At 65.3% G+C, this 25,100-nt stretch overlaps 1 protein-coding gene across 1 annotated transcript; it reads right to left on the bottom strand.

Moving 5' to 3' along the window:
* Positions 1-8: 8 nt before the first annotated feature.
* MYO15B (myosin XVB) lies at positions 9-24,645 on the bottom strand. Its single transcript, XM_039911006.1, is given in 65 exon segments — positions 9-236; positions 338-478; positions 634-767; positions 847-980; positions 1,056-1,177; positions 1,281-1,426; positions 1,523-1,619; positions 1,826-1,903; positions 2,049-2,143; positions 2,249-2,364; positions 2,459-2,535; positions 2,691-2,767; positions 3,027-3,099; positions 3,269-3,332; positions 3,721-3,872; positions 3,953-4,077; positions 4,170-4,281; positions 4,379-4,520; positions 4,635-4,753; positions 4,863-4,981; positions 5,100-5,175; positions 5,352-5,411; positions 5,870-5,982; positions 6,238-6,300; positions 6,440-6,446; positions 6,573-6,696; positions 6,790-6,918; positions 7,021-7,210; positions 7,633-7,739; positions 7,925-8,065; positions 8,157-8,209; positions 8,331-8,455; positions 8,698-8,838; positions 9,291-9,372; positions 9,485-9,561; positions 9,758-9,849; positions 10,138-10,299; positions 10,651-10,723; positions 11,005-11,183; positions 11,413-11,648; positions 11,900-11,995; positions 12,155-12,285; positions 12,454-12,571; positions 13,679-13,781; positions 15,193-15,356; positions 15,612-15,741; positions 15,888-16,012; positions 16,742-16,996; positions 17,231-17,308; positions 17,976-18,101; positions 18,557-18,688; positions 18,803-18,898; positions 19,211-19,334; positions 19,508-19,566; positions 19,681-19,794; positions 19,899-20,060; positions 20,220-20,333; positions 20,656-20,719; positions 20,988-21,091; positions 21,342-21,438; positions 22,073-22,147; positions 22,282-22,463; positions 22,756-22,819; positions 23,147-23,193; positions 23,287-24,645. Coding segments are annotated over 65 exon segments (8,532 nt in total). The 3' UTR covers positions 9-176.
* Positions 24,646-25,100: the final 455 nt, after the last annotated feature.

Genomic DNA, 25,100 nt, shown 5'->3' with positions numbered 1-25,100 from the left:
TTTATTGCTGCAGCAGCAGCTGGTCCGCTGAGTGGTGAGGGGTTAGGGAGGGCAGGGGTGGGCACAAGGGGGAGGGTAGATGGGGGATCCCAGGCCACAGTATTGTGGCAGGGAGGGGCGCAGTCTGGACCCAACGGGCAAAAGCTGAAGGAGTCTCGGGCCCTGAGCCGCCCAGCCTAGGGCTGGGTACTACTCTCCTCCAGTAGGTAAGCGAGGACGTGCCGCAGTTGCTGAGCCTGGGGGAATGAATCGGAGGGAGGGGAGATGAGGCTGAGTGGAGGGGCCGTCCCACACTGGGCGGGGGGGGCCGCACCCCTCCCTTCCTTGCGGGCCTCACCTGGGGCAGCTCCAACCAGAGGGTCTTGGGGTTGGCCGGCGAGCCGTAGTTGACCTCCAGGCCCGGCATGCCATCGCTGTCCAGGGCGCTCAGCAGCTGCAGCCTCTGCACCTCCTTCAGCGGGATGGAATGGCACGGCTTCTGGGGGGCGGCGGAGCGAGGGGACACGGATAAGGGTGGAGGGGCTAGAGCACCGACCGAGTGCCCCCCGCCCCGCCACTGGGCCGGGACCGTGGCCGTGTCTCTCCCTTCCCTTCCCCCAACCACCCTGCCGGTGGCCGCCCACGGGCTCCCACCTGGGTGGCGGGATCCATGAGGATGAGGTGGTGGTGGTTGAAGCCAAGGAGGCAGGGGGCGGGCAGGCTACGCTCACTCAGCCGCAAGATGAGGTACACGTTGTAGCCAAAGAGCGTCATGTGCTTCATGGCCTCTGGGGAGGACGGGCACGGGCTTCAGGCCCCAGACTAGGGGGCAGGTCCCTCCCCACCCCCCTGCTCCCCGCCACTCACCTATGAAGTGGATTTTCGCCTGCTCGGGAGAGAGCCCGTGCAGTTTCCGGAGCTGCTGAGCCACCTGGGGCCGGAACATGGCCAGGCTCACCTGGGTCTGTAGCACCTGGGGGACGTGACGCAGCAAGTCCTGCCTGGGGCGGGGAAAGCAGGGGTGCCTGGTCAGGGTGGGAGCGGAGGGACCCATCCCCCCGGCCCCCCGTACTCACTCCGAGGAGGGATCTTGCACCCCGAGGCTCAGGAGCTGCATGGCCACCAGTGGGGCCAGCTGGGCTTCCATGTTGGTCACGTGAGGGAACAGCAACTTCCCCTGCAGGAAACTCCGCAGCAGCTGGAGGAGGAGGGGGCCCTGAGCAGGGGCGAGGGGCCACCGGGCGGGCAGGGGGGCACAGCTGCCCAGGCTCCCCACCTCCCTCCCGACCCGCGAGACGGACCTGGCTGTATATGATGCTGATGTAGGTGGGGTTGTCAAAGTGCAGGGGCATGTGCCATGTGAGTCGCCGGACGTGCAGGGTCACGCCCTCCTCCTGGGTGACGCTGTTGACGTTGGTGCCGGCCCGCAGCGGCCTCACTGGCTCCCCTACCACGGAGCATCCGGCATGGTCCGTGACCGCCTCTTGGGGGCCCGCCCTGCCTCCCCCAGTGGCCTGGCCCACTTCCCTGGACTCCCCCTCACCTGGGCTCTTGATCAGGCAGATGGTGAACTCCTGCACCTCCTGGGGGTCCGTGACGCCCATCTCCCCACACAGTTCTTCCCGCACCTCTGCCACCACCTGGTCGGGGCATGAGTGGTGAGTAGGCACGGTGGAGCCACATGGGAGCGGGAAGTTGCCCCCGACCTCGGCTGAGCTCTTAGTATAGTGCTCTACACCCAGTAAACACTCAAATAGGATCGACTGCCTGGTCCCGGGGCCAACTGCCACCCTGACCCATTCCCCTTCCCTGTCCAGCACTCCCCCCGCCCCCTGTCACCCCTCACCGAGAAAGTCCGGATTTTGGTCTCATAGGTCACACCCCCGGGGAGGTAGATCACCAGCGGGCGAACTCCTTGTCCCTTCTGCCAAGGGAAATCAGAGTGAGGGGACAGGGGCTCAGACAGTCCCCTAGCTCCCCCTGCCAGGATGCAGCCATCTAGGCACCCGCCCCCTGCCAGGTCAGAGAGTGGCCCCCTCCCCACGGCCCGCTCAGGAAGCCCCCGGTACCAGGAAGGCCTTCATCTCGCCCACGGGGAGAAGGCGCCGGCGGCCCCCGTACTTGACCGTGCACTGCAGATGGTCCTGGCAGGCCCGAGCCAGCTCTGTGCGGGAGAAGGATGGGGCGTGGAGCTGGGCACCAGCGGCACCCTCCAGCCTGGTGCCCTGCCCCCCACCCCACCCCGGTCCCTATGGACCTTGGTGGCTACCTTGGCTCTGGGCAGCATCCTGCAGATATTTGGTGACATAGGGCATCAGGGTGGCCGTAGGGCAGAAGTAGCCGGTGAGGAGGCTGAGAAGACGCCAGCCCCGGGCACAGCTTTCCCTGTCAGACCGAGGAAAGGGCCGTGGGGCTCGGGCGGGGTCTGACCCTCCTCCTACCCCCCCCAAGCCATGCCAGGCCCCCCCCCCAGACTCACGGATTAGGGTTGACGGTGACCTGCTTGATGAGCTGACAGTAGATCTCGTCCTTCAGGCCCTCCTGCTCCCGGCACAGCTAGGGAGATGCAGTCAAAGTTGTGGGGGGAGGCGACAGGAGTGGAAGTGCCTGCCCCTCCCTGTTCAGGCTAGGGACCCAGGGCCCGAGGGTGCGTTGTGGGGTCCAAGGGCAGGCAGAGGAGGTGGGCAGGAAAGCTGGGGCAGGAGCCTCACCCTGAGCAGCTCGTAGGCCAGGTCCAATTCGTCTTTATTCCGTGGCTTTGACTGGTCTCCCATGAACCGCATCACGACTTGGGCGGGGGGGGGAAGCAATTGTATTTATTGAGTACTTACTGTGCGCAGAGCACCGTACTAAGCACTGGGGAAAGTGCAGTACAACACAGTCGGTAGACCTACTCCCTGCCCACGACCAGCTCACGGTGTAGAAGGAAGATTAGGAGGCCTGCCAGGTCAAGGGCAGTGGGGGGACCTGGTATCAAAAGCTCAGAGCAGCAGGGCAGACTGGCCCGGGCACCGGCTCCTCCCTGCCCACGCCCACAAGCTCCTCACCAGTGAAGCTCTCCACAGCCAACTTCTCCAGCTCCTGGTTCGCGAAGCTGATGAGTGACTGCTGGAGGGGCACCTGGGACAGAAGAGGCAGAGGCAGCAGGGACTGGGCCCAGAGGGAGACACGACGGCAGGGCCGGCAGCCAGCCCGGGGTTTCCTGAAATGGGGCATCGCTGTCCCTTCCAACTGTGCCCACCCAAGATAGGAGTGTAAGCCCTGACCCTGCCCCCCACGCCCTTCTTACCTTAGCAAAGCACACCATGCTCCTGAGGTCTCTCAACTCCATTCCGGGCACCTCCCGGCCTGGGCTGGGAGGAGACAGAAAATCCATTTAGTCGTGGTCACGGGGAGGGGGTCACTGCACAGAGCCAAACCCTTTCCCCATCCTGGCTCTGAGTGCAGGCTTGGGTCTGGCTCTCTGCTCTCCGCCCTGTGGGCCTTTCCATCCCATCCCATCCCGTCAGCCCCCGTGAGGATTTTTTATTATTTCCGTCTCTGTGATGGAAGACTTTCTCCCAGCCCGGATCATCAGACAACAGCCCATCCGCTGATCTCTCCTCTAGACAGGGAGTGCCCTGAGGGCAGGGGCTGGATCTTCTACTTTTACTGGATGGGGCCAGGCACTCAGTAGGCAGCCAGTCTGGCAGAGGCCTGGTCGGGGAGGAGGGTCACCCCGGGAGGGGCCGGGACACTCACGCGGCCTGGCACGCCTGGAAATGGAGCCTGGCAAACTCTTCCATGGTGTAGAGGTTGGTGTCGGCGGGCAAGACGGGGTCCGGGACCGAGTGGTCAGAGCCAGCCGTATCGGGGTTGCCGCCGGCTACCCGGCTCTGGGGCTGGGGAAGTTGCTGGGGGACACAGGAGAGCCGCTGCTGGGGAAGCCCCAAGCGGCTCCCTCGTTCCCCACCCCCAACTCACTCCCCTTCACCTTCCTATCCCGGCTCCTGTTCTCCCGGCCCACCGGGAGGCTGAGGTAGTCCGGGGCCGCGGCCAGCTGCACTAGGTCATTCGGGAAAATTCCAGAGCGGCCACCGAGGGAGCCGAACAGCCAGCCTGCGGGCACACAGGCCGTGAGCCGAACCCAGGGGCACACCCAAGGCCGGCTGGGGTTGAGTTTCGGCGGGGGCGGGGCGAGGGGAGGGCACCTGGCTCCAGCCCGGCCATGGGCAGCAACTTGATGAGGTCTCCACGGTGGAAGCTGAGGAGGCTCCGGTCGTCGGTGATGTAACTGCGCAGGGCGATGACATAGCTTGAGTCCTGGGGTGGGGAGGGGGCGAATGAAGCAGGGGACGGCTGAGGGGGGAGCCCCGGCACCGCCCCGGGGGACTCCATCTCCGGCACTGCCGGCCCTCACCTTCCGCAACTCTTGCAAGAACAGCTCCACGGTGGCCCGGACGGCCTGGGCTCGGGGTGTGTGCAGCACCAGCTGCTCGTTCCGCAGCGACAGCTCCAGGGTGGTGCTGCCCCGGGCCTCCACGGCCAGCACCTCGGCGAAGCTGATCGCGGATGCGCCGTCGGGTGTCGGAGTGGCGGCCAGGCCAGATTCCTCCCCTCCTTCCCCCCCGGCGAGCTTCACCCACAGCCTCAACTTCAACCCTGCCCCTCCTCACCTGTAGCTGCAGAGGGTCTTGAGGGGGTCAGTCCGGAAGGCGCTGCTTGCCGTAAGCTTGAGCAGCCTCAGACCCCGGTGAGACACTGCCAGGAACTGCACGTCGCTGCCACTCTCCCCCTGCCGGGGAGCCGGGGACCCCGGCGTCAGCGGCCTGAGGGGCACTATTGGTGGGGTGGAGGGGGGAGGATGTGGGAGAAGTGGTGGGGAGGAGGGCGATGGCACTGACCGAGACAGGGAAAAAGCGAGAGAAGTAGTTGATCCAGTTGTCCCGAGCTGCCACCACAATGCGCTTCTTGATGCTGTCGTCAGTGATGGAGCTGGCATCCATGCCCACCTGGAAATCCGCTGTGGGCAGGGAAGGCCCACTCAAGTCCTGGTTCCCACCCTGCTGGCCATGCCGCCAACATCCCCCACCACTACCACTGCCCACCCCCCTCACACCCAACACCCTTTGCCTCGATACCCAGCAGATCCTTCATCTTGCGCCGCTCCTCCCTGGAGATGCGGGTGCACGAGTCAGCATAGGTGTCGCGGAGAATCTACGGGCAGGGTGGGCACATCGCCGGGGTGCCCTGGACCTGAGCCCCCGGCCTGCACTTCCACCCTGATGGGTGGAGACCCCCTGGTCCCCTTCCCGGCCTGGGTCTCCCCCTCTCTGCCCTGCCCTGCCCTCCCTCCTCCCAGCCTGGACAGGGTCCCCTTCACCCACTCACACCTGATCACACAGCAGCTGCAGGCAGTAGGGGTGGCTGAAGTTCTCCCTGGGGTAGAAGACCTAGGTCGACAGTTTGGGGGGGAAAGACGAGATTGCTGGGGCTGGAGGGACCCAGTCCTTCTCGTCCTTAAACACCAGCTACTAACTTTCCCTGGCCCCAGGCCTCAGGAAAGGATAAGGCCCCATTGAACCCTAGCAATCCCCCTCCGGCCCCATTTCCCCAAGGTGGCTAGTCCAGAGCCCCCACAAGCTGGACTAGCCCATTTTCCAATCAACTAGTCCTCACTGGACTAATCTACCACCACCACCATCCCCTGGACAATGGACTGGTCCATTTCCACTACTACTCACACACACATTCTGTCTCTCCCTCCGTCTCTCTCCACCCCATGACCCCACTGAATTAGTCCAAGCTCTCCATTGTTGAACTGGCAATGAGAGGGGAGCCAGGGGTGTGGGATCTGCCCAATCCAGACTGTTGGGACCACTCCCCTCCCCTCTCCCCCCTGACCCCCCACCTCCTTCCGCAGGAAGAGCCTCCAGGAGGTGCCGGTGTAGGAGAAGCAGACGCTGCCCGAGGGGCGGTGCAGCTGGGAGTGGCCAGTCTCCTCTGCCATGAGCACGGCCAAGCCTGGGGGATGAGAGGGCAGGGAAGGGAAGGAGCGTCCGGAGGGGGAACAGGGACTCGGGAGCCCCCAGCTTCCCCGTCTCGATGGGGCCCGAGGGAAGACGAGAGTGGGAGTAGGGGTCTCGGTCCAGTGAAGAGCTTGGAGGGGAATGGGGGAACGCTCCAAATCCCTCCCTCTGGCACCCTGCCCCTGACATCTCTTCTCCTGTCCCCCAAATTCTCAATCCCCAGCCTGCCTTTCCGGGACAGAGGCCCCACCCTTGCTGGGAATGCGGAATTCCAGTATCAGGTTCTCAGCTCCAAAGTCCATGGCCAGAATGGCTAAAACCCAGATCAAAAATGTCGCTTGTGTGTGTGTGTTTTTGTGTGTGTGTGTGTGTGTGTGTGTGTGTGTGTGTGTGTGTGTGTGTGTGTTGGAGGGGGTCCTACCCCAGCCTCTATCCCGGCCCCTACCCTAAACCTCTGCCCTAGCCCATATCCGGGGGATTGGGGGGGAGGGTCACCTCCTCACCTCTGGAGTCCTCTGTGCGGGGGGCAGGGGGGCTCTCAGGTGTGGGCAGAGGAAGAGGAGGAGCCGGGGGAGCAGGGGGAGCCGGGGGAGCTGGGGGAGCCGGTGGGGTCTCCGGGCTGTGCACACGCTGGGCAAACAGCTCTAGAAGGGGCCCTTGCTTCTCCTTGATGGTGTTGGACAAGGAGGGCCGCTTCTCCAGCCGGGGGCTGGTGGGCCGCTCCCCAACTGGGCTCCGGGCCGTGGGCTGGAGGGAGACAGAAGGACATCGATGGGCCCGGCTCATGGGGGGCGTCGGGAGCTGCCCGAGAGGGGTGGGGGGGCAGCCTGGCGGTTGACTCACTGAGAGGATGGGGCTGGCACCGTGGATCCCCAGCTTGGCCAGGGCCTCGTCCTTGGGGTCGCTTTTCTTCACAAAGTGCTTGAGGGGTCTCCTGCAGAGGGGATGGTGGCGGAGGGGGCTGTGGTATTGGTGGGCCCCGGCCTGTGCTCCCCTGCCCCCTCCCGGCCCATGTGCCCCCCCCGACCCACACCTGTTGGGCTGCACGGGCACTGGCATGGGCGCCGGACGGCTCTGGTACGAGCGGATGATGTTGCCGATCTCCCGGCTGGGCTCAGGCCGCTGCTGCTCAGGCTTGGCCGCACGGACCACGGGCCCAGGCAGGGCCTCGGGAGGCAGCTGGGGCTTCTTCGCCACAGGCGGGGGGACCCGGGGAGGAGAAGCTGCCAGGCGGGAGAGGAGCGTGGTGAGGGGTGGATGGGGGGACGGCCTCATTCGGAGCCCTTGCCCCCAGCCTCCCGATGTACCCCTCCCCTCGGCTACCCGATGTCAGACCTTCCTCTCTGGGCGTCAGACCTTCCTCTCTGGGAGCCTCTGGGTCCTCCTGCTGAGGGATCGTCACCTTGGGTGGCCGCCGTGTCACTTTGGTCATGGGACTGGGCTCCTGACCTGCCCGGGGGCACGGTGGCATTGAACAGGAGGCGCAGCCCTCCCCTGGCCCCTGGCATTCTTCCTGCCCGAGGCCACCCTCCACACTTCAGCTGGACCCCAGGATTTGTGCCTTCTCAGCGCCCCCACTCTGCCCCCATAGCACCCCACAGTGCAGTGCTCCTACAGTGCTCCCAGGACCCCCGGCTGCCCTCACCCATTTTCTGGAAGAATTCCCTTTTCTGCTGGAAGCTCCTCTGGAAGGTTCCAACGTTCTTGGGCCTCGCCTGCACCTCCTGACAGAAAATTAGCCTCTGGGCTCCACTGGGGCAGGGACCAGCAATCCAAAGCCCCTGCTTGCTCCCACCTGCTGCCACGGGCCGCCCCGTCCTCAGCCACCAACCCCGCAAGGCCAGAGGAAGCTGCTGCTCCCAGTGGGTTGGCTCCCAAGGTGGGCTAGCACCACACCCACCCTGCCACCCTTCCTCCATCCTGTGCCCGGCTGCTACCAGCTCTGGGGCCCGGGTCGGCTCCGGGGCCCATGCCGGTTCCGGGTCCCGCGCCGGTTCCGGGGCCCGCGCCGGTTCTGGGGCCCGCGCCGGTTCATCCCGGGGGCCTGGGGGACTCTTCCTGCCACCGCCGGCTGAAGGCTTGGGTTGGGGGTTTATGGGTGGGCCCGAGGTCTGGGAGGATCGGGGGGACCGGGGGCGTTGCTGCTGCTGCTGCTGCTGCTGCTGCTGCTGCTGCTGCTGCTGTTGCTGCCACTGCTGCTCCTGAGTCAGTGCCAGCACCTGCTGGGCCTGGGGATGGGCAGCGGGGCCACCGGTGAGACCCCCAGTCCCATCCGGACCTCCAGGGTCCGAGGGCATCCCCTCCCCTCCTTCATCTCAGCCCCCACCCCCCATTGCTGCCCACTCCACTTCTGCCCCTCACCAGGATCATGGCCTGCTGGTTAATGAAGCTCTGCTGCTGGGCCGCCAGCTGGTGGGCATCCAATGCTGGGGGTGGCATCACCGGCTGCAGCTGGGGCACCATCATACCTGGCGGGAGACCGCCGAGACGGGTCAGATTGGACCCCCGTCCTGGCCTCTGGCACCTTGGCCAGGAGCTGTGGGCCTCCCCTCTTTCCCCCAGCCCCTCTCACCTCCCCACACCCACAGCTCCCCCACTGCCCACCCACCCCAGTGCTCCTCTTCTAGCACGGGACAAGCACCCCCACTCCCCAGGATGGCTTTAGGCAGAGGTCTGGGAAGCTGAGACCCCCTTAAATCCTCCTACCAACCTGGCATGGTGGGGACCCCGCCCATCGCGGGGATCCCCCCCATCATGGGGACTCCTCCCATCATGGGCACTGGGGCCTGCATCATGCCCGCCACCATAGGCTGGTATCCTGGCATCTGGTATGCTGGCATCCCCGGGTAGCCTGGGGGCACAAGGGGGTACTTTGCCATTGCCTGGGCAGTATGAGCCACTACCGTTCCCCAGGGCCCAGCAGCAGTTGGCCCTCAGCCAGCCCCAGGAGCCCTGCCCCAGCAGAGGTGGAGGTTCAAGCTGGCCTTTCGCACCGGACCCTGGAGTCCTGCCATCCCAGGACACCCCACCGTCCCCTCAGGCTAGCTCAGGAGCATGGCTGGCACCCCCCTTGGCTCCGGCGGCCGCTTTCTGCATTCTCTTCCACGGGCCAGAGGGGCACTAGCCAAGCCCTGATCCAGCTCCTGCGGAGGGACTCTGGGGGACACCTAGGCAGACCCAAGGCCAGAGCCAGCGGATGGAAAGGCTCCCTACTACATGGCTCTGGGGCCGGGGGGCGGGTGGGAGGCTGGCAGGGGCCGGGCAGGGCGTGGCCAGCCCCACCCCAGTCAGGTCCATACTCACCCATGGGGTAGCCTGCCTGGCCAGGCCTGATGCCCCCACCACCCTTCATGCGGAACTCCAGGGATTCGGCTTGCTCCAGGTCCTGAGGGGAGAGTGGATCGGAACCCCCCACACCGCGGCACGGTGAGGGGGGTCAGATGGGAGGGGCTCTGGGGTAGGGGACGTTGGTTGGGGTGGGGTCAGAGAGCACTCACAGAGGGGCCAGGTGACAGCACATGTTTGAAGAGGTTATCCAGGAAACCGTCCATGCTCCCTGGGCCCTGGGCGACCCCTAGGGAAAAACGGGGACCACTTACTTCCCGCAGTTCCAACAAGGACTCCCCACCTCGGTCTTCCTTCACCCCACCTGCTCTCCCCCAACCCCCATCAAATTCCCCCAGGCCCTCGCTCTTTCTCCGTGACCCCCACCCAGACTCGGCCCTCCCTGGAGGCTGGGGGAAGGGGTTGGGAAGCTGGAAGGGACTCACCTGGGTATCCCATGCCCGGCAGAGTGGGGGCAGGCCCCTGGGGCAGGGAAGGGGCCTGAACACTCGGGGCAGGCGGGATGCCTTCATACATCCTACGAGACGAGTGGTCACAGTGGGGTGGGTGTCACGGCTTAGAGGTGACGGATCCTGGGGGCCTCCAAACCCTCACCCCAGCTACCCCTGGATGGCCAACAGCCCGGGGCTAGGCTCACATCCTCCAGGAAGCCTCCCCGGTGAACCCACCACATCCCCTCCTTCCCCTGCCAGTTTTGCCCCAGTGCATTCTTGGCCAGGCCAGTGGTTGCTTCTGTCCTCAGTCTGGTTCTCTGATGGGGTCTCGCCCACACGTCTGGTTCCCGGAGGTGGCAGGGGTGGCTCACCCGTTTGGGGAGGCTATGGGGTAGCTGTCAGGGGTGGAAGGGTCCCCCAGTGCCTCAGTGATCCCAATCAGGTCCAACACGAAGTCACAGCCAGGCAGGTCCTGCCAGGTGTCCCCAGAGTGCAGAGACACTGACCAGCCCCTGGGGACCTGCTCCATGCCCCTGCAGGTGAAGAGTGGAGTCATGGCCTGCCAGAAACCTTTCTGCCTCCACAACAAGTGTGCATGGGTGCTCTCTCGCTCTCTCTCTTTCACACACACACGTCCCCCACGCAGGCCCACAGAGAATCCCATAAGAGAGGCCTTCTCCCTCCCTCCTTGTCTTCTTCTGCGGGGGTAGGTGAGAGGAACAGGAAAGGAAGAGAAAGCAGAAGATGGCATGGGGACAGGGGAGACAGGCCCCCAAGTCCATTCCCTACACCTCCATTTTGCAACCTTGCTCCCCCATCCCCTCATCCACCCCCGATTGGTCTAGACACTCTCCCCAACCTTGACTTCCCAGCCCCTGCCCAACCTAGTTTGCAGAACCCAGCCAGCCCACTGCTCCCCCGTCGTCCATGATTCCACCTCCGCTGAGTAACGCTCCTCTGGGGAGAGAAGAGGGCAGCCCAGGGTCACCGGAGGAGGAGGTGGCCTAGGGTCACCAGGGGGCAGGGGGCAACCCAGGGTCACTGTAAGGGGTCGAGAGCAACCAGGGGGTGATAGTGGACCTGGCTATCAGAGGATGTAGTAGGGCTTGGAGAGGGAGGGCAGGGGGAAGGAGGAAGGGCAGGGAGGGGAAAGTTAGGGCAGGGGGAGTCGGCTGGAGAAGGGATGAGGCCGGCAGGAACGGGGCAGGGTTTGGGGAGAAGTGGGCAGGCCGGATTACCGGTGAAGGTAAAGACATCAAGTGCCATTCGCCCTCGCCGCTGCCCAGCAGTCCACTCCAGCTTGGTAGGGGGTTGAGCACGAGTAGTGCCGGGATCCAGCCGGATCTGCTCCAGGGCCCCCAGCAGCTTGTGCTGGCACGTGGCGGCATAGCCTTCAGGCCCCTGGTCTGACACAAACCTGGGGGCAAAGAGCCAGGCAAGTGCAACCCCTTCCACCCCCAGGCCCTTGAGGGAACGTGCCTTCTGACCACCTCCCCCTGCCCTGACCCCCAGTTACACTCTCAGTCACACCCTGCCTGCCCTGCCACATCTGGACCCCCGGACCCATGTCTTCTGACACGCCCCCCCCCCCCGGCTGCCCTCAGATCCCCACCCCCAAACTCCCCGCCCTGGCCACCCCAGCGTACTTGAGCAGGGGTTTCTGGAGGGTGGGTCCCGGAGGGAAGGCGCTGAGCAGAGCAGTCAGGAAAGCCCACCCGCGCTGGCACTGCTGCGTGTTGGGGTTGTGCCACAGTTGGGCAGCCAGCTGGCTCAGAATCTCGTTGCGCAGGTCCGGGTGGCGCTGGCCCTGCTGGGCCACGTAGGTGCCCATGACTAGCTCCTGCCAGGGTTGGAGCTCCTCATCTCCCAACAGCCTCAGCAGCTGCAACCGCAGACGACGAGTCAGGAGCACTGGGGGGTTAGGGGTGCGAGGGTCTGGTGTTCAGAGAGAGGGGATTCGGCCCGAGGACTCAAGGGTCTCGCGGGCATTGGTACGGTGGCCCCTCCTGCATGTCCTCTCCACACTCTGCCCGGGGGAGCCCTTCGGCCCGCATAGACCCAGCCCCCCACCCTCCGACCTCTAGCCTGACACCCCCCGCCAGCAGCCGCCAGCTCACCCCTCCAGCCACTCACCACTTTGTTGATCTCCAGAGCCCGCTGGGAGCTCTGCCCCTCCAGCCGTGTCAGGGGTCGGGCCAGGGGCTCCCCGGGGAAGGGCAGAGTTGGCTCCTGGAAGGGAGGGGGTTTTAGTGCCCGGGCAGGGCCCCACATGGGAGGCCAGAGAAAGCCCACCCCAAAGGGACCAGAGGGAGCCAAGGGACCTGGGGGACTCAATGGGGCTCAGAAGGGCTCGGGCTGAGCAGACAGGACAGAGGCCAGGGATGGTACCTGGAAGTGTGTGGAGACGAAGGAGGAGAAGGGGAACTTGTCGATGTCGGGGGGCAGAGCCAGGGAAACGTGGGCTGGCACCTCAGGGGGCAGCGTCTCTGTGATGCTCCCAGGCTCGGCATGCTGTTGGCCTAGGAGGATGGGCCGTGGGTCAGGGTCCCTCCGTCCTTGCCCAGTTGGGCACCCTCCTCCTTTCCCGGAAGCTCACTCCAGCCCCCAAGTGTGCCCACAGAGAGAGAGAGCGAGAGCCACCCCTGTTCCCCGCAGCCCCCCCAGGGGCCGGCTGGCCAGGGACTCACCTTCTGCCCTCCTCAGCAGAGCACCCAGCTGCGCCGGAATCTCCAGACGCCCCAGGTCCTAGGCACAGAGGGGGTCATTGGCCTGGGCCCAAGAGAAGGGGAGCAGACCAAATCCCCACTGCCCCCCCCAAGCCCAGGGACTCGAGCGGGGCCCACGCCAGCCCACCGGGGAAGGGCCGGATCCCACCCAGACACCTCAGCTCACAATGCCCGGGATGACCCGAGCCTGCCCAGGCCAAGACCCTAGGGTTTCCGCCACAACCACCGGCTGCCTACCATTTTCGGACCGGGCACCCACGTCTCTCCTGCTGATGTCCCGTCTCTCTTCCGGCCGCTCCTGTCTCTGGGCTAGGAGAGAGAGGGATTCTGGGACCTTCCTAGGGCTCTTGGGGAAGGGAGTTTCCGAGTCAAGCGGGCTAGGGAGGGAGGGAGGGAGAGGCCCGTGGGCAGGGCCCAGCCCCGGCAACCGGCCTCCGCCAGGTCTCAGACGAGGCTGACAAGAACGGGGAAACCAGGAAGAGTGGGAGACTGGTGGGGGGTGGGGGAGATAGGGGAAAAGGGGGGAGCGGGGAGTTGGGCAGTGGGCAGAGGGATCGGGAAGACCTGGAGGGACGACTCTTTCCTGGTCTCCCAGCCCTGCCCAACCCCGGCCGGGCTCCCCGCTCTTCCCGCTGCAGCAGCCACTGGCTCGGCGCTGTGGTCCCCTACCCCGACCCCCCACCATCCCCCGGCCAGTCCCCCCAGCGCTCACCTGGCCCCACGGGAGTGTGCCGAGTGCGGCAGCGGGAGCACCTTACAGTGTTAGCGAGGCAGGGGAGGGAAGAGAGGACGGGGTGCAGGGGGCGAAGTCCAGGCTGGGAGGAGCGGGGAGAGGCGGCGGTGATGGCAGTAGGGTGGCGGGCACTGACCTTTGAGATGCTTTATGACCCCCGCTAGTGGCGTCGTGTGGATCGGAAGGGCACGGGCAAGGGCGGAAGGCATAGGGCAGGCAGTTGACTGGGGTGGGTTAGTGGCGGGTCCCTGAGCACTGGGGGCATCCGGGGGTCTGCCGCCCCCACCCTCCCCCTGACACAGCGGTCCCCCAGTAAGGTCGTTTTTGGACCCAGGGCCGGCCCCATCTGGAGGATGAGGGCCCGGGGAGATGGGCCCTCAATTCCCTGGGACCGGGAGTTTGGGCAGTGCCCCTCCGGGCCGCACCGCCCTGGGTCCCCCCAACCCTGAGTACCCCTGCTTCTCTCACCTGCCGCCATCGCCGTACGAGGGATCGGGTCACCAGCAAGACGGTGCCCAGCCGCCCCCATGCCACCCGGAGCTGCCGACGACGCCTCCTGTTGGGGGAGAGCCGGGGGGCCGTCGCCCATCTCCGTTCCCGTGCCCCAACCGCACCTCTGGCCAGGGCGCAGAACTTAGATTTCACAGATCTCAGATTCCACAGACTCCACGGTTATTAATTATGGATGGGAGGCAAAATTATTAAATACAGATGGGAGGGACAGAGATGTGGATAAGAAAGTTTTTAATCAACAGCTGACATTTCGATCGGTGTCGCAGGTTTCTCGGGGTTAGTGTCCTGCCACCAGATCATCTGTACGTGGATGTCCTGTTGGCACCGTAAGCTCCAGAGGTCCGAAACCGATCTCATCTTCCCTCCCCGTGACATTTCCATCACTGTAGGCAACGCCACCGTCCTCCCCATCCCACGAGCCCGCAAACTTGGCATTATCTTTGTTCCTTCTCTCTCACTTCTACCCACGTATGCGGTCAGTCACTGAGTCCTGTCGGCTCCGCCCCTTCCCAACATCTCCAGAATCCGCCCCTTCCTCTCCATCCAATCTGAGGCCACGATGGACTCCGCCCTCTTCAGATCTCGACTGGGCAGCCTCCTTGCTGACCTCCCTGCCTCCAGCCAGTCTCTCCCCTGTCAGGTCCATGCCTCCCTCGCCCACCCAGATTATTTTTCTAAAGCATCGCTCTGTGCACGTCTCCTCGCTCCTCAAAAACCTCTGATGAGCGCCCCTCCACCTCTCGGTAAATGGAAATTCCTGTTGGCTTTAAGAGCCAGCTCTCTCCCATGTTCTTACTGTCCTTTCTCTTCCACTTCGCTCCTCTCTGTGCCTCCTCTTATTTCTGACAACCGGTCACTTGCTCCCTCCCCCTTCACATCCGGCAAACCATTGTTCTCCCTTGTCTTCAGGGCCCTTCTGCAATCGCCTCTCCTCCAGGAAGCCTTCCCTGATTAATCTTTTACCTCCATGCCTTATGTCCCTCACCTGCAGCTTCAGCACTTCCGCACCACCTAAGCAACTTGTGAACTCTCAACCTCTGGTTACTTAAACACTAAATCCTGCACATAGCCCTCGTTCCTTCTTCCTCCTGTATAAATTACTTTTGGATCTGCCTCCTCCGCTAAACTGCCAGCTGCCTGGGGGCGTGAGAATCATGTCTACTAACTTGTTTGCTCTCTTCCAAGCGCTCAGTTTCTCGAGAGCAGGGATTGTGTCTACAAACTACTATACTCTTCTAAGCACTCAGTACAGTGTCTGCACACAGAAGGTGCTCAGTTTATACTGATTGATAGACTGACGAGTGCTGAGGTGGGAGTTGGGTGGACGTGACCTGGGGAGTTGGAAATAAATTAGAGAAATCCCCCGCCTCAGCTCCAGCCCCTCAGAAGAGCAGGCTCCTCAGTGGCATGGACCATCCACCCCAGCTCCCGGACCCGGATTTGACCCAGCTGACCTGGCCTGGAGCCCCCGGACATGGGCCTGGACACGGGGCAGGAGGCGGAGGCGCCGGCGGGCGAGGTGGGCCCGGAGGCCCTGCTGCAGGGTGAGCAGTGCCTGTGCCCGCTGCTGGGCATAGTTCTGCTCCAGCTGCAGCCAGCCTGGCACCTGCAGCAGCACCTGGAGGGAGGAGGATGCAGGGGCCATTCCCCTCCCTGACCCTCACCCCCGCATCACTCCCCTAGGCTGCCAGCCCAACCTTCAACCCCCAGCCCTCCCCAAGCACCCCTCTAACACTCCCAAAAGTCTCCAGCTCTTCCCAAACTCTTCCCCAAGTCCCGAGCTCCCTACTCAAGCTCCTCACCAACCCCCACAAAAGCCTCCGGCTCCCCTCGAGCTGTTTCCCAAGCCCCAGACCCTCCCCAGCCTTGACACCTTGGTGACCCCCAGATGGCAGAAGGGAGAGCCGGTCCCCAGCACCCAGTTCAACACAGCCCCACACTCATCACGCTCCTCCTTCTCCTCCTTCTCCTTGGAACACCTCGGGGGGCCCAGCGCCCGGAACCTGATACCCAAGGAGGGAGCTTAGAATGCTGCCAGCCTCCTACCCCGGCCCCTCTCCACCATGCCATCCTTCCCCACCGCCTCCCCGCCCAGCCCCCTCCTCACCAGCCCGCTCCCCCAAGTGCCGCCCCACCCCCGGGCTGGTACCGGGTTAGAAAGGGCCGGAAGGGGATGCGGACTGGGAAGTTGGCACTGCGGGCACTCAGAGCCTCCAGGATGCCCCCATGGTGGAGTTGGCGGGCCACATGCCCCACGTCAAAAATGTTAGGGAGCTGCGGGAGGAGGTGGTGGGGAGAGGCAGGTGAGATTGGGGAAGGGGCAGGGGACGGGCAGGATCCTGGAGAGGATCTGGGGCCAGGGGCTCCATGGGGAGAAGACTTGAGATCGGGGCAGAGGGACCGAGAGCCAAGGAAAGGAGCGGAGGCCTGGGGAACTGGCCCATCCATCAACTGAATGTTGAGCACTGTGTAGAGAGCACTGCACCGAGCAAGTGCTCCGGAGAGTACAACTGCAGCAGGATGCCTGTTCCCTGCCCTCAAGGAGCTTTCCCTGGAAAGCAAGGGGAAGGACAGGGGATGACTACTGAATTTACAGATGACAGGAAGAATAACCAGGGCAAACCAGGGCAGGGAGCCAAAGTGTCGGGATGAAACATCCGAATAAAGAGAGGAGTATGCAACGGTGCACACGGGTGGGCTTAGGAGGGCAGGGGAGGGCAATGCATCCAATAGATAGGACTGATTGATTGACTCACTAGTTGACTGATGGATGGACTGTCGCGGGGGAGGATCCCGGGAGGATGCGGGGCTGGGGGGAGCTCAGGCTGGGGGGGAGAGCAGGGGCTGAGTCGGGGCTGGAGGCTTGGGGTCATGGGTCTGCGGGTGGCGGAGAGGGCTCAGTCCCGACCTGGCTCAGGTGCCCATTTGGACCCCACTCAGGAAGAGCCTGGAGCTCCCATGGAGGGGAATTGATTGGGAGGGGTGGGGAGGGGGGTTTCTCACCTTCCTGGGGTTGGGGCTGAGGCAGCGGATGAAGCTGACGGGCCTCCTGATGGCAGAGGGGAAGGAAACATCGGCGGGCCCCGTGCCCAGGGCCCCACCCCTCCAATCCTGCCCAGCGCCCAGCACCCACCTGGCCAGCCAGGCCACGAGCCCCTGTAGGGACTCCTGGAAGCGCAAGGTCAGGGTCTGGGCCGGGCAGGTCCGGCCGAGGGGGCCCAGTGGGGTCCTAGGCTCCTGGAACAGGCGGCTCACCAGCTGAGAGGGAGAGGGCAGGGGGAGAGCGGCAGGCAGCGGAGCCCTTCGCCAGGCCCGGGGGTGGATCCCTCCGGACCCCTCGACCTCTGGTCCCTGGAGCTCATCCCCGCTGACCCCGCTCTGTGCCCCTTTTTCAAGCACCTGGCTGTGCCAGGAGACAAAGGACCCTAGGGCCCAGAGGAACAGGCCCTTGCCCTGCAGGGGTGGGCGGGGGGAGGGGAAGGGGCCCGGTACCTGCTTTCGGCTGTGGCTCAGCAGCTCCAGGACAGCAGGGTCCAGCTGGTCTCGGTTTTTAACCAGAAATTTACAAACCTGCCAGAGATAGCATCCTGTTGGGGATGGGGGAGGCGGGGGCTGGGGGCTCTGCCCCCCCTTTCACTGCTCCCTGCACACCTTGGGGCAGTGTGACCCACCAGAAAGGACCCAGGTCTGGGTGTTCTGGTCCCAGCTCCACCCCAGGCCTGCTGTGTGAACCAGGTCTAGTTACCATCCATCTCTGGGGCCCCTCAGTTTTCTCCTGGGAATAGGATCCCTGCTCTCCCTTCCTCGTGGGACACTGAGGGAAAAATTAAAGCCCCTGAAAAGCGCAGGGGTTCCTCCCTCTACAAATACCTCCCCACCATGCCAACCCCCTCTGCCATCTCTGCTCCGAAATTCCCTCCACCTGGGCTGTGGGCAGAGGTGAGTGGGCTGGTGTCGGTCCCCTTCCGTGCTCGTCTGTGACCGTCCCAACCCTGCCCTGGCCGGGTCCCTTCTTCCCTGGCTCTGCACCAGCCAGTGACCACCGGTGTGAATGCCCAGTTGGAGCGGGGGCTGCCATCTCCCCAGTTGGTCCCACCCAAGAAGTGCTGAGAGTGCACCCCACCCACCAGCCGGCCCCCCGCAAGCCCCTTGAAGACAAAAAAGGAGAGACAGGAGTGTGTGCTGAGGAGTGGGGAAGCTGCAGATTTGGAGGGAGGGTGGGGGCTGGAAGGGGCACCTGGTAGGTGACGGGCCCAGCATAATGCTGCACGGTGAAGGCTGGCAGGGGCCCTTGGGGTTTGGTGTAGTGGGGGTTGTCACCATGGTGATAGTGACACTTCTGGAGGAAGGTATGGTCAGTGGCCTGATAAGAGAAATCCGTGGGCACAGATCTGTGGGGGTGTGTGCGTGCCCACAGGCACGCGCACACCCCCACACCCCCACACCCCCACACAAAGCCATGCCCGGAATCACGCCAATCCAGGCTGTTCATTCCATAGTAACTGATCTTGGCTCCCTCCGGCTCCCCCAAAGCCCAAGGCTGGAGTCAGGGCCATGCCAGGCAAAAGGCTCAGCTGGGCAGACTGAGTGTGGATGGCTCCCCAGCCTGGTCCTGCTGCCCTCTGTGCCAGCCTAGCTGGGACAAGACAGAGCTCTCTATGGAAACTGGCCACTCCTCCAGGGAGTGCCAGGGGGTGCGACCTGATGCTCTCAACCCAAATTCCAGGGCTGTTGGCCCCCAAAACCTAGTTGAGCTCAGACACCTCCTCTCCAGCCCGGGGCTCCGCTCCCTCTTCCCCCTCCCCGAACCCCACCCACCTGGGCCAGCAGGGTCTGCGCTTCTAGGACCGGCAGGATCCCGTAGGGGTGGGCACAGAGCAATTCCACACACGTGTCTCTGGGAGCCTGGGAGCCGGCCGCCCAGGGCAGCTGTTCTCGCTGACACTCTTCCTAAGGCAGACCCCCCTGCCGTCAGACCACCGGGCCACACTCTGCCCTGCCACCAGCCTCTTTGGGGCACCCCCAACCCTCCACCATGCCTGGTGCCCAGCCCAGTGCCCACACCTCCTCCTGCTCCAGCAGCCTCTGGGTGAGGAACACTTGCAGCCGCTCATTAGCCAGGTTGATGCAGAGTTGCTCCAAGCTGTTCATGCCAAGATCCTGCGGGCACACCAGAGGGGGGCACAAGGGGGCCACCCTCCCCTCCAGGCAAGGCAGGCCGGAGAACCAAGCGCCCACCTCCCCTCTCCTGCCCCCTTGGCCCTAGGGAGAGGGAGCAAGTTCCATGCCCCGGTGCCCTCCCCAAGGGAGATTATGCCCCTGCCTCAGGCACCCGCAGCGCTAGATCAAACGTCACGATGTGAGTGCTGGCCCCCTCTAAGCGCCCCCATGGCTCCCGACAGCCTCCTGTGTGCCACGCCCAATCCCACCCCCAGCCCTCCCTCCCAGGGGAGCACGGGGGGGGGGGGCAACCTCAAAGCCATAGATGTCAACTATGCCCAAGGCCAGGCCTGGCTCTAGGGGCTTCAGCCTCTCGTTGGTCCTCAGCAGCAGCCAATCAAAGAGCCGGGAGTACAGAGTCCTGGCCAGGGCATCCCTGGGGTGGAAGGGGAGAGGCAGGGGGGCAGCGCTAGAAATACAGAGTTCCATCAGAGCTAGAAATACAGAGCCTCGGCCAGGGCATCTCTGGACCAGGAGCGGGAGAGGCAGAGGGCAGCAGGGGCCCAGCCCCACACCGCAGCCCGGGCATCGCCGGTACCGCCAGTTTACCTGGCATCTATGGCACATTCTACCGTCAGGGGCCGGGTGACCCGGCCATAGGGCGTGTCCTGGCAGCGGGGAGAGGAGAGAGCTTCGGTCCAGGTGCCCGGGAGCTGCTCCAGGCTGGCACCGGTGCCCTGCCCCGTCCTCCTTCACTCCCCTCCTGCCCTGCCCTGGCGCACCATGACCCTCTGCGTGACGGCGCCCTCCAGTGGCCCCGCAGGCACCCCGAGCAGCCGGGCGGCCGTGTGGATCTCTGCCAGGCCGGACACCCGCGCCCCTTCCTGCAACTCCCTCTGGGGGCACAGATGGAAGGGTGGGGGGCAGAGGAGTGAGGGCCGGGGGGCGGGGAGGGGAGGGACTGACTCCCCCGCCCCTCACCCGCAGTTCCCTGGCCCACCTCGGAGGAGGAGAAGCAGATGTTGCCCAGCTGCAGGAGGGCGGCCAGCAGGGCCCAGAGCTCGCCCAGCTGGTCGGGGGCCAGGCCCAGGGCCTGCAGGGCTCCCACCAGCCCCTCAAAGTCCCGGTCTTCCTCCTTGTCTGGCAGCAGGCAGGCCCCACCCTGCCCAGCACACGGGAGCGGAGGGAGGGGGACGCTGCCAGCGAGGGCGGGCCGGGGCGCCCTCCACCTCCGCCGCCTCCTCAGCCCCCCTCCCCAAGCCCCTCCGCGCCCCCCCAGCCCCCTCACTCCCTCACCCTCTCCGGTGGCCCCCGGCCGCACCTGGTTCAGGTAATGGCAGGTCTCTGGCCCCTGCAGGCCCAGCTGCTCCAGGGTCTGGGGGTCCAGCCCGGCCAGAAGCTCATAGAAGACGTGGAAACTGCGCTCCCCTGGGGCCTCGGGGGAGAATGGGGAGGTTGCGGGGTCGTGGGCCACCTCTCCCCCCCCACCCCGACCTTCCCCAGCACCGTGAGCTGGAGCTTGGGGGAGAGGGGACGGACAGCGCAGGGTCAGCAGGGAGAAGGGAGGTTCCACAGCAGGAAAAGAGCAAGTGCGGTGGGGAGACTCAAGGCCGGGCCGCCCAAGGCATTGGACAGCCAGGAAGTCCCAGGAGTAGGGAAGTCCCAGGAGTAGAGGAAGAATCCCAGGCAGAAATGGCATGTCCCAGGAGTACAGAAGTCCCAGGAATCCCAACAGGCAACTGGGGGAAGCATCTCACCTGAAACACGACCCGCGACGTCTCCAGGAGATAGTGAGAGATGGAGGCCCCCACCACGACTCCCCTGCAGGGCAACAGAGCTGTGCCAGGGCAGGGGACCACTGGAATGGCTTGGCCCAGGCACGGGAGGGCAGTCTGGGACCCCGGGGTCCCAGCCAGCTCTGGTCTGAGGGAGAGGAGTTAGGAGGTACAGGCTGCGGAGCACAGTGGACGAGGGGCCAGGACCGTTGGGGAACCAGGACCGTTTGTGCCCGATATCCCACTGCAGAGCATGCCTGAAGAAGCAGCTGCGCCATGGGGAGTGACCCCTGCCCTCCCGCAGCCAGACTCACCTCTGCAGGTGGAGGTGCAGAACGTGACCAAAGCGGCTGGCGTTGGCATTGAGCCCCGTCTTGGCATGGCCAAAGCTGTTCATCACAGGCAGCACCTCGCCAGGCTCGGGGAGGGCACAGGGTAGGGAAGGAATTCATCAAAGTCCTAATCCCCTTGCCCCATCCCACCTCGCCTCGTTACTTCTCTTACCACCCAACCCGCACATTTCTCTCCTCTAAAGCCAATCTTCTCACTGTACATTGATCTCGTCTTTCTCGCCCCGACCTCTCGCTCAGGGCTCTGTGCACAACAAGGGCTCGATTATTACCACTGACGGACTGATCGGCCCCCTTTGAGACCCTTTTGCCCCTCACCTGGCACGCCTTGGCTTCCTCTGATCCCGGGCTCCGGCTGGTAAGAAACCTCACAATCTCTCTGGCCACCTCAGTCTTCCCTGAGCCGCTGGGCCCACTGGGAAAGAAAATATCAAGCTTGCTACAGTCTCCCTGGAGCACTCACTCGGTGCTACACACCGAGGTAGAAAAGGTTAATAGGGTCAGACACTTGTCTCTTCCCACACAGGCCTTCCAACTAAGAGGAAGAAAGAGTGAGAACCTTAACCCCCTTTTACGGGGGGGGAAGAGAGGCCCAGAGAGGCTAAGTGAATGGCCCAAAGTCACTCAGGAGGCCAGGGGCAGAGCCAGGACTAGATCCGAGGTATCCTCATTACCAGCCCTGCATTCTACCCACTAAACTCTGCTATGGACAAGATTAGGGGAGAGGGCCATCAGCCTCAGAGACTGTGCCAGGGAGTCTTTGGCCACATAATTGGCTGGAGAAGGCAGTGCCAGGGCGCTGAGCCAGGGTGAGCAGGTGAACTACCAGGCTCTGTCTCTGGTAGAGCGGCCCCCTCGTAGAGCGGCCCCCTCGCCAGGCTGGCAGAGGGCCGGCTGCCAACCCGTAGGAGGACAGTCAGTGAATGGGGCCACGCCCCAGCCCTAGACCTCAGTCAGTTCTCCCACCCTAGACCACCCTGCTCTCACCCCCCACCCCAGTGCTCACTTTCTTGGCGGCCAAGGGGAGAAGGGAAGACCTTGGGCTCTACCTGATAAGGATACAAGACTCCTGTCCGGAGCTCTGGGCCAGGGCACACGCTGACTCCGCCACAGCAAAGATGTGTCTGCGGGCAGGGGAGGGTGAGGGGAGCCCAGGGAGGGTCTGAGGGCAGGGATGGGTAAGGGGAGACCGAGGCGGGTCCGAGGGCAGAGGGTAGAGAAAGAGGAGGCCCGGGCTGCACCACACCCATATCCCCACCCAGGGCTGAGGGTCTGAGCTCCCGGAAGGAGGGCCGCCAACCACGCGGGGAAGCGACTGGTGGGGGGGCGGGTATCCACATACGGGGCAGCATTGGGGGGTGCTCCCGGATGGGGTGCTGCGGTCTCGGCTGGCAGGGTCTGGTAGGGGTTCATGGACAGCAGGAGAGGACCCACTGAAGTCTGAGGAGAGAGCAGGCTTCTCACTGGGCCACCGGGCACGAGGGCAGAGGATTTGGGGAGGGGAGATTTTGAAGGAACTACTCTCCGCTGGACCTGCCAGGTCTCCCCAAGAGCCCGCGTGGGCAAGGCCTCCTTCTTGGGGGTGGGGGTAGGACATGCCCAGAGTCTGGGGCGGGAGCCACCCGGGGCCCAGCGGGCACTGGAGAGTGGCAGAAGGGGCTCACTGGCTTTCTGGGTTTTGCCCCAGGCCCGGGGAATGGCGGGCTCTGCCCCGGCCGGCGGCTACACGTACGTGGAGGCGGCGGCGGTGGAACCGTCTCTTGAGGCAGAGCAGCACGGCGCTCTCGCACACATCCCTGCCGGGGGTGCGGGGTCCGGGGTCACGCAGGCCCGGGGTCACGCAGGCCCAAGACACATGGTCCAGGGTCACGGGCGTCTCGGAACCCCAGGTCCACGGATCCGGCACAAACGGGCAGAGAGGACCGTGGTGGTGAACTCGCGCCAGGCTCCGGGGTCTCCCCTCATGCCTCCCTCAGCCCAGTGCAGGGTCTGCCATGGGTCTGCATGTGTCTGCCCATGTGCCATCCAAGGACACCGCGGGGGCCGTGCTCGGCCATGTGCCCGCCCACGTGCCCTTCAATGACACCATGGGGCTGCAAGAGCCCGGCCCGCCCCTCACTCACTCCAGGTGGGTCAGGTCCTCCAGCTCCTCCAGGCCCTCCCCACGGGTCCGGCCCGGCCTGCCCTGGGGAGAGGGGTGGGCAGCTTGGACGGCGTCCCAGAGAAGGGGTCCCCGGGGCACCCCTTCCACATGCATGCGCACCTCCAGGTCCAGCTCCAGCGCTGCTTCGGCCTCGTCCTCCGTCTCCCAAAGTCCCCCGGCCCGCCCAGCTGCCCTCTTCCCCGGCCTCAGCTGCCCTGCATGGACGGGCTCCAGGCGGAGGCGAGGGAGCAGCGTGGCCAGTCCAATCCCGGGGTCCCCATCGGGGTCGGGTCTCTGCGCCCAGTGCACGGCCCCGGCCCCAGCCTCCTCCGGCCCTTGGCTGCTGCTCGAGTCGCCGTCGCCATCTGGGCGCGGGAGGCCACCGGGCAGCCCAGCCGGTCCTGCCGCAGCCGCCACCCTCCCGCGCTCCCCCGGGGGTAGCCTGACCCCACCGCCCTCCACCCCGCCCACCCGCTGGACCGTGGGCAGCACGATGGCAAACTTGGGGTCACCCCCAAAGGGATCATCCACGGTGGCCGGCGGTGATGCTGGCGGGGAGGAGGTCGGCTGGCTGGAGTCCTTGGCGGTGGCCCGGTGCCCGCCGGACAGCCTGGCCGCTCCAGCCATCCTCAGGGCCAGGAGGCGCCGCGGGCCCGGCCGATGGACCTCGCTCCGCCGAATCTGGCGGGCCCCAAGCCTCTTCAGGAACCAGGCGGCGATGCCTAGGGTCCGGGCTGCCCGCAGAAGCCGCTCCTTCAGCCCAACGCGTGGTGGGGCGGCGGGGCTGGACTCGGTGCTGGGCTTGGTTCTGGGTTCAGATTTGGACTCGGGGCTCCGGCCAGGCCTTCGCTGCCGGAGCCTCCGGATGGCCAAGAGAGCAGTTAACGGAGGGGCGAGCCGGGGCTCAGGCCCCTCCGGCCTGGGTTGGGAGCAAGGACCTGCCCCCTGCTCCGTGCCACGGGGCTCTGGGGCCCGGGCTGCTCCGGTCCCTCTCCCGGGCCCTCCCGCCTCGACGCCGCCCCCCTCCCGGCTCTCCCCGTCTGAGGCGTCTCCACGGTCACTGCTCCTTCCCCGGGCCCCGCGGGGCTCGCCCTCCCCTGGGCTGCCCAAGCCCTCCGCTGCCCGGCCGGCGCCTACAGCCTCGCCCGGCCCATTGCCGCAGGTTTCCTGCTTGTCTGGCTGGGGTCCGGCCGTGCTCGACCCCAGCCCCGCATTGTCTGGGACCCCCTTGTCGGCCACTACCCCCGCCCGGCCCCCCAGACTCCTGGGCCTCCCTGGTGGCTGCGGGGTTGAGGCCCGGACCCGGGCCACCTGGCTGCTGCCACTGCTGCTACTCCCGATCCTCGCCTGCCCCCGTGGCTGTCCCGGCCCCCTCGGCTCCCGTGCGGCTCCCCCGGTTGCAGGGCGGGGGTCGTGGCCGGGGCGGGCTGGCCGGGGCCCTGCGCTTCGCCTCGCTGTCTCGGCCCTGCTGCGGCCCATCCTGCCACGCCCCCGGCAAAGCACTCCCCTCCAGTCCACACCCCTCGGGGGTCCCCCAGGCTCACCGGACGCCAACTGGAACCCCCACCCCGGGCCGGGGCTCAGCAGTAACAGATGGTGGTTCCGGCCCTGACCCGGCCCTCACCCCACATCACCAAGCCCGGTGCCGGCGGCAGCTGCAGACCGGGACCGCCCTCTGCCAGGAAAGAGGAGCCGCCTTGGGCCACACAAAGCCCAGGAGGGAAGGGGAGAGCGGCCCCTGGGCTGCTGACAGCCAGGACTGGGCCGTGGGCCAGCGCCAGACCTCCGGCCTTCCCCGCCGCGGCTCAGACTTGAGGGCATCAATGGGGCAGTAGCGGCCCACAGGGGCCTCGGTGGACCAGGGTTGGTCCTCTGCCCCTTCCTGCAATGACCTCCCCCTCGGGCTCAGGGCTAGAGAAAGCGGGCACCTCATC

Source organism: Ornithorhynchus anatinus, unplaced genomic scaffold, assembly GCF_004115215.2.
Source record: "Ornithorhynchus anatinus isolate Pmale09 unplaced genomic scaffold, mOrnAna1.pri.v4 scaffold_264_arrow_ctg1, whole genome shotgun sequence".
In the NCBI taxonomy this organism is placed as follows: domain Eukaryota; kingdom Metazoa; phylum Chordata; class Mammalia; order Monotremata; family Ornithorhynchidae; genus Ornithorhynchus; species Ornithorhynchus anatinus.
This window is presented reverse-complemented; position numbering and strand designations above follow the sequence as displayed.